Source organism: Cherax quadricarinatus, unplaced genomic scaffold (assembly GCF_038502225.1).
Source record: "Cherax quadricarinatus isolate ZL_2023a unplaced genomic scaffold, ASM3850222v1 Contig2631, whole genome shotgun sequence".
NCBI classification, from domain to species: Eukaryota; Metazoa; Arthropoda; class Malacostraca; order Decapoda; family Parastacidae; genus Cherax; species Cherax quadricarinatus.
In genome coordinates this window covers 47,613-57,244 of record NW_027197657.1, presented here as the reverse complement: position 1 = coordinate 57,244, position 9,632 = coordinate 47,613, and the positions used below count along the sequence as shown (strand labels likewise).

The 9,632-nt window shown below is 44.0% G+C and overlaps 1 protein-coding gene across 1 annotated transcript; it reads right to left on the bottom strand.

Annotated features, from left to right (window-relative positions):
• Positions 1-4,396: 4,396 nt before the first annotated feature.
• LOC138851895 (S-antigen protein-like) lies at positions 4,397-5,633 on the bottom strand (the record flags this gene model as incomplete). Its single annotated transcript, XM_070081415.1, has 2 exons — positions 4,771-5,633; positions 4,397-4,708 (listed from the first exon to the last, which is right to left on the bottom strand). Coding segments are annotated over exons 1-2 (911 nt in total), but the record flags the coding sequence as incomplete, so codon positions are not given.
• Positions 5,634-9,632: the final 3,999 nt, after the last annotated feature.

Genomic DNA, 9,632 nt, shown 5'->3' with positions numbered 1-9,632 from the left:
GGAAGTAGTTAAGGAACGAAAACAAGGCGCGTATATTGAAAAGCTAGATAATGATCCAGCTGTGAGCGAACGTCGCCATAATTTCAGTCTTCTAAATGCCGCTTATTTGTACATTTCACAAGGCGTATATATTATTTTGAACTGGTGGTCGTTAAGGAATACATTGTGTATTTTAACAAGGATTGATGGTAGTTTAGAACACAGCGTGTATTTTATGATAACACTACACTTGCTACAAAAAATTATAAAAATGTTGCAATTTTATGTTATCAAAGATATGGTCGATATTGCCGTTGATTGTATAAAAGATTAATTTCAGAAGATTCCAGAGGTAGTTGAGGCCCGGCACAAACCTGGTCTTTTCGTTCGTGGTCTGTTCAGTCAGGTGTTGATGCTGGTTGTATGCACTACTAAGCAGGCACCACAGCAATATTCCAATACCGAGGGGTGCAGCAATATTCTAATACCGAGGGAACAAGTGACTTGAAAGGTATAATCATTAACGCATCCTTCATTTAAGCCTCTAGTTATCCAGCCTATCATTTTCCTTGTGAGTGTGATGATAACACTGTTGTGATCCTTGAACGTACTCTGAGATGTTATAGCATTGCTACTCAGCCCCTGACCTTCCACTTGCGCTCTAATGAGTTGACTGAATTTATTTCATACTAAATAGTCATCCTTAGAAAATGGCAGCCATCTCGGACACAGGGTAAATCCGCAGTGCCTCCAGCATTTAAATTGCCCCTCGTAACATTAAACTGCCCCTGGCTATTTGGAGGAGCCATGAGATATTTCGTATAAACAGCAAAACACTGTGTTAACACCTCAGACCATTGGTCAGACAAATGCAAGAATTTCATGGAAGATTTAGATGAACTAATGCGTATGGACGAAACTGAACTAAAGAAAACATATATTTAAAAAATGTTTAAGTAGAAAGATTCAAAACTAAACCAGTTTTCTCCGGGGACGTGCAGACTGCCATCAATATTTTAAACTTAATGTTAGTAAATAAATTGAATGTACTGTGTAAAATATGTTAGAAGCATTAACCATGATGGAAACGTGAGGAAAAAAGAATTAAACTTATGAAAATTTTATGCAGAGTAATGTTAGCGAGAACTTGTGACGAGACTTAACCAACCTTCCATAACTACACTGACACAACCTTCCATAACTACACTGACACAACCTTCCATAACTACACTGACACAACCTTCCATAACTACACTGACACAACCTTCCAACCTTCCATAACTACACTGACACAACCTTCCATAACTACACTGACACAACCTTCCATAACTACACTGACACAACCTTCCATAACTACACTGACACAACCTTCCATAACTACACTGACACAACCTTCCATGACTACACTGACACAACCTTCCATAACTACACTGACACAACCTTCCATGACTACACTGACACAACCTTCCATAACTACACTGACACAACCTTCCATAACTACACTGACACAACCTTCCATGACTACACTGACACAACCTTCCATGACTACACTGACACAACCTTCCATGACTACACTGACACAACCTTCCATGACTACACTGACACAACCTTCCATGACTACACTGACACAACCTTCCATGACTACACTGACACAACCTTCCATGACTACACTGACACAACCTTCCATGACTACACTGACACAACCTTCCATGACTACACTGACACAACCTTCCATGACTACACTGACACAACCTTCCATGACTACACTGACACAACCTTCCATGACTACACTGACACAACCTTCCATGACTACACTGACACAACCTTCCATGACTACACTGACACAACCTTCCATGACTACACTGACACAACCTTCCATAACTACACTGACACAACCTTCCATGACTACACTGACACAACCTTCCATGACTACACTGACACAACCTTCCATGACTACACTGACACAACCTTCCATAACTACACTGACACAACCTTCCATGACTACACTGACACAACCTTCCATGACTACACTGACACAACCTTCCATGACTACACTGACACAACCTTCCATGACTACACTGACACAACCTTCCATGACTACACTGACACAACCTTCCATGACTACACTGACACAACCTTCCATGACTACACTGACACAACCTTCCATAACTACACTGACACAACCTTCCATGACTACACTGACACAACCTTCCATGACTACACTGACACAACCTTCCATGACTACACTGACACAACCTTCCATGACTACACTGACACAACCTTCCATGACTACACTGACACAACCTTCCATGACTACACTGACACAACCTTCCATGACTACACTGACACAACCTTCCATGACTACACTGACACAACCTTCCATGACTACACTGACACAACCTTCCATGACTACACTGACACAACCTTCCATGACTACACTGACACAACCTTCCATGACTACACTGACACAACCTTCCATGACTACACTGACACAACCTTCCATGACTACACTGACACAACCTTCCATGACTACACTGACACAACCTTCCATGACTACACTCACACAACCTTCCATGACTACACTGACACAACCTTCCATGACTACACTGACACAACCTTCCATGACTACACTGACACAACCTTCCATGACTACACTCACACAACCTTCCATGACTACACTCACACAACCTTCCATGACTACACTGACACAACCTTCCATGACTACACTGACACAACCTTCCATGACTACACTGACACAACCTTCCATGACTACACTGACACAACCTTCCATGACTACACTCACACAACCTTCCATGACTACACTGACACAACCTTGACTACACTGACACAACCGTCATTGACTACACTCACACAATCTTCCATGACTACACTCACACAACCTTCGATGACTACACTGACACAACCTTCCATGACAACACTCACACAACCTACACTTTCCATGACTACACTCACTACCTGACACAACCTCCATGACTACACTCACACAACCTTCCATGACTACACTGACACACAACCTTTCCATGACTACACTGACACAACCTTCCACACTGACTACACTGACACAACCTTCCATGACTACACTGACACAACCTTCCATGACACACTGACACAACCTTCCATAACTACAACACAACCTACCTTTCCATGACTACACTGACACAACCTTCCATGACTACACTGACACAACCTTCCATGACTACACTGACACAACCTTCCATGACTACACTCACACAACCTTCCATGACTACACTGACACAACCTTCCATGACTACACTCACACAACCTTCCATGACTACACTTACACAACCTTCCATGACTACACTCACACAACCTTCCATGACTACACTGACACAACCTTCCATGACTACACTGACACAACCTTCCATGACTACACTCACACAACCTTCCATGACTACACTGACACAACCTTCCATGACTACACTGACACAACCTTCCATGACTACACTGACACAACCTTCCATGACTACACTCACACAACCTTCCATGACTACACTGACACAACCTTCCATGACTACACTCACACAACCTTCCATGACTACACTCACACAACCTTCCATGACTACACTCACACAACCTTCCATAACTACACTGACACAACCTTTCATGACTACACTGACACAACCTTCCATGACTACACTCACACAACCTTCCATGACTACACTCACAAAACCTTCCACGACTACACTTTCCATGACTACACTGACACACATGACTACACTTCCATGACTACACTGACACAACCTTCCATGACTACACTCACACAACCTTCCATGACTACACTCACACAACCTTCCATGACTACACTCACACAACCTTCCATGACTACACTCACACAACCTTCCATGACTACACTCACACAACCTTCCATGACTACACTCACACAACCTTCCATGACTACACTCACACAACCTTCCATGACTACACTGACACAACCTTCCATGACTACACTCACACAACCTTCCATGACTACACTCACACAACCTTCCATGACTACACTGACACAACCTTACATGACTACGCTCACACCACCTTCCATGACTACACTGACACAACCTTCCATGACTACGCTCACACGGCCTTCCATGACTACACTCACACAACCTTCCATGACTACACTGACACAACCTTCCATGACTACACTCACACAACCTTCCATGACTACACTCACACAACCTTCCATGACTACACTGACACAACCTTCCATGACTACACTCACACAACCTTCCATGACTACACTCACACAACCTTCCATGACTACACTCACACAACCTTCCATGACTACACTGACACAACCTTCCATGACTACACTGACACAACCTTCCATGACTACACTCACACAACCTTCCATGACTACACTCATACAACCTTCCATGACCTTCCATGACTACACTCACACAACCTTCCATGACTACACTCACACAACCTTCCATGACTACACTCACACAACCTTCCATGACTACACTCACACAACCTTCCATGACTACACTCACACAACCTTCCATAACTACACTCACACAACCTTCCATGACTACACTCACACAACCTTCCATGACTACACTCACACAACCTTCCATGACTACACTCACACAACCTTCCATGACTACACTCACACAACCTTCCATGACTACACTCACACAACCTTCCATGACTACACTCACACAACCTTCCATGACTACACTCACACCACCTTCCATGACTACACTTCCATGACTACACTCACACAACCTTCCATGACTACACTTACACCACCTTCCATGACTACACTCACACAACCTTCCATGACTACACTCACACAACCTTCCATGACTACACTCACACAACCTTCCATGACTACACTCACACAACCTTCCATGACTACACTCACACAACCTTCCATGACTACACTCACACAACCTTCCATGACTACACTCACACAACCTTCCATGACTACACTCACACAACCTTCCATGACTACACTCACACAACCTTCCATGACTACACTCACACAACCTTCCATGACTACACTCACACAACCTTCCATGACTACACTCACACAACCTTCCCTGACTACACTCACACAACCTTCCATGACTACACTCACACAACCTTCCATGACTACACTCACACAACCTTCCATGACTACACTCACACAACCTTCCATGACTACACTCACACAACCTTCCATGACTACACTCACACAACCTTCCATGACTACACTCACACAACCTTCCATGACTACACTCACACAACCTTCCATGACTACACTCACACAACCTTCCATGACTACACTCACACAACCTTCCATGACTACACTCACACAACCTTCCATGACTACACTCACACAACCTTCCATGACTACACTCACACATCCTTCCATGACTACACTCACACAACCTTCCATGACTACACTCACACAACCTTCCATGACTACACTCACACAACCTTCCATGACTACACTCACACAACCTTCCATGACTACACTCACACAACCTTCCATGACTACACTCACACAACCTTCCATGACTACACTCACACAACCTTCCATGACTACACTCACAAAACCTTCCATGACTACACTCACACAACCTTCCATGACTACACTCACACAACCTTCCATGACTACACTCACACAACCTTCCATACAATACTACTCAAGGTCACCTACAATACTCCAGCACACCTACAATACTACACTCAAGGTCTTACACCTACAATACTCCTGCAAGGTCTTACACCTACAATACTCCTGCAAGATCTTACACCTACAATACTCAAGGTCTGCAAGGTCTTACACCTACAATACACCTACAATACTCCTCTTACACCTACAATACTCCTGCAAGGTCTTACACCTACAATACTCCTGCAAGGTCTTACACCTACAATACTCCTGCAAGGTCTTACACCTACAATACTCCTGCAAGGTCTTACACCTACAATACTCCTGCAAGGTCTTACACCTACAATACTCCTGCAAGGTCTTACACCTACAATACTCCTGCAAGGTCTTACACCTACAATACTCCTGCAAGGTCTTACACCTACAATACTCCTGCAAGGTCTTACACCTACAATACTCCTGCAAGGTCTTACACCTACAATACTCCTGCAAGGTCTTACACCTACAATACTCCTGCAAGGTCTTACACCTACAATACTCCTGCAAGGTCTTACACCTACAATACTCCTGCAAGGTCTTACACCTACAATACTCCTGCAAGGTCTTACACCTACAATACTCCTGCAAGGTCTTACACCTACAATACTCCTGCAAGGTCTTACACCTACAATACTCCTGCAAGGTCTTACACCTACAATACTCCTGCAAGGTCTTACACCTACAATACTCCTGCAAGGTCTTACACCTACAATACTCCTGCAAGGTCTTACACCTACAATACTCCTGCAAGGTCTTACACCTACAATACTCCTGCAAGGTCTTACACCTACAATACTCCTGCAAGGTCTTACACCTACAATACTCCTGCAAGGTCTTACACCTACAATACTCCTGCAAGGTCTTACACCTACAATACTCCTGCAAGGTCTTACACCTACAATACTCCTGCAAGGTCTTACACCTACAATACTCCTGCAAGGTCTTACACCTACAATACTCCTGCAAGGTCTTACACCTACAATACTCCTGCAAGGTCTTACACCTACAATACTCCTGCAAGGTCTTACACCTACAATACTCCTGCAAGGTCTTACACCTACAATACTCCTGCAAGGTCTTACACCTACAATACTCCTGCAAGGTCTTACACCTACAATACTCCTGCAAGGTCTTACACCTACAATACTCCTGCAAGGTCTTACACCTACAATACTCCTGCAAGGTCTTACACCTACAATACTCCTGCAAGGTCTTACACCTACAATACTCCTGCAAGGTCTTACACCTACAATACTCCTGCAAGGTCTTACACCTACAATACTCCTGCAAGGTCTTACACCTACAATACTCCTGCAAGGTCTTACACCTACAATACTCCTGCAAGGTCTTACACCTACAATACTCCTGCAAGGTCTTACACCTACAATACTACTGCAAGGTCTTACACCTACAATACTCCTGCAAGGTCTTACACCTACAATACTCCTGCAAGGTCTTACACCTACAATACTCCTGCAAGGTCTTACACCTACAATACTCCTGCAAGGTCTTACACCTACAATACTCCTGCAAGGTCTTACACCTACAATACTCCTGCAAGGTCTTACACCTACAATACTCCTGCAAGGTCTTACACCTACAATACTCCTGCAAGGTCTTACACCTACAATACTCCTGCAAGGTCTTACACCTACAATACTCCTGCAAGGTCTTACACCTACAATACTCCTGCAAGGTCTTACACCTACAATACTCCTGCAAGGTCTTACACCTACAATACTCCTGCAAGGTCTTACACCTACAATACTCCTGCAAGGTCTTACACCTACAATACTCCTGCAAGGTCTTACACCTACAATACTCCTGCAAGGTCTTACACCTACAATACTCCTGCAAGGTCTTACACCTACAATACTCCTGCAAGGTCTTACACCTACAATACTCCTGCAAGGTCTTACACCTACAATGCTCCTGCAAGGTCTTACACCTACAATACTCCTGCAAGGTCTTACACCTACAATACTCCTGCAAGGTCTTACACCTACAATACTCCTGCAAGGTCTTACACCTACAATACTCCTGCAAGGTCTTACACCTACAATACTCCTGCAAGGTCTTACACCTACAATACTCCTGCAAGGTCTTACACCTACAATACTCCTGCAAGGTCTTACACCTACAATACTCCTGCAAGGTCTTACACCTACAATACTCCTGCAAGGTCTTACACCTACAATACTCCTGCAAGGTCTTACACCTACAATACTCCTGCAAGGTCTTACACCTACAATACTCCTGCAAGGTCTTACACCTACAATACTCCTGCAAGGTCTTACACCTACAATACTCCTGCAAGGTCTTACACCTACAATACTCCTGCAAGGTCTTACACCTACAATACTCCTGCAAGGTCTTACACCTACAATACTCCTGCAAGGTCTTACACCTACAATACTCCTGCAAGGTCTTACACCTACAATACTCCTGCAAGGTCTTACACCTACAATACTCCTGCAAGGTCTTACACCTACAATACTCCTGCAAGGTCTTACACCTACAATACTCCTGCAAGGTCTTACACCTACAATACTCCTGCAAGGTCTTACACCTACAATACTCCTGCAAGGTCTTACACCTACAATACTCCTGCAAGGTCTTACACCTACAATACTCCTGCAAGGTCTTACACCTACAATACTCCTGCAAGGTCTTACACCTACAATACTCCTGCAAGGTCTTACACCTACAATACTCCTGCAAGGTCTTACACCTACAATACTCCTGCAAGGTCTTACACCTACAATACTCCTGCAAGGTCTTACACCTACAATACTCCTGCAAGGTCTTACACCTACAATACTCCTGCAAGGTCTTACACCTACAATACTCCTGCAAGGTCTTACACCTACAATACTCCTGCAAGGTCTTACACCTACAATACTCCTGCAAGGTCTTACACCTACAATACTCCTGCAAGGTCTTACACCTACAATACTCCTGCAAGGTCTTACACCTACAATACTCCTGCAAGGTCTTACACCTACAATACTCCTGCAAGGTCTTACACCTACAATACTCCTGCAAGGTCTTACACCTACAATACTCCTGCAAGGTCTTACACCAACAATACTGCAAGGTCTTACACCTACAATACTCCTGCAAGGTCTTACACCTACAATACTCCTGCAAGGTCTTACACCTACAATACTCCTGCAAGGTCTTACACCTACAATACTCCTGCAAGGTCTTACACCTACAATACTCCTGCAAGGTCTTACACCTACAATACTCCTGCAAGGTCTTACACCTACAATACTCCTGCAAGGTCTTACACCTACAATACTCCTGCAAGGTCTTACACCTACAATACTCCTGCAAGGTCTTACACCTACAATACTCCTGCAAGGTCTTACACCTACAATACTCCTGCAAGGTCTTACACCTACAATACTCCTGCAAGGTCTTACACCTACAATACTCCTGCAAGGTCTTACACCTACAACACACCTGCAAGGTCTTACACCTACAATACTCCTGCAAGGTCTTACACCTACAATACTCCTGCAAGGTCTTACACCTACAATACTCCTGCAAGGTCTTACACCTACAATACTCCTGCAAGGTCTTACACCTACAATACTCCTGCAAGGTCTTACACCTACAATACTCCTGCAAGGTCTTACACCTACAATACTCCTGCAAGGTCTTACACCTACAATACTCCTGCAAGGTCTTACACCTACAATACTCCTGCAAGGTCTTACACCTACAATACTCCTGCAAGGTCTTACACCTACAATACTCCTGCAAGGTCTTACACCTACAATACTCCTGCAAGGTCTTACACCTACAATACTCCTGCAAGGTCTTACACCTACAATACTCCTGCAAGGTCTTACACCTACAATACTCCTGCAAGGTCTTACACCTACAATACTCCTGCAAGGTCTTACAAGGTCTTACACCTGCAATACTCCTGCAAGGTCTTACACCTACAATACTCCTGCAAGGT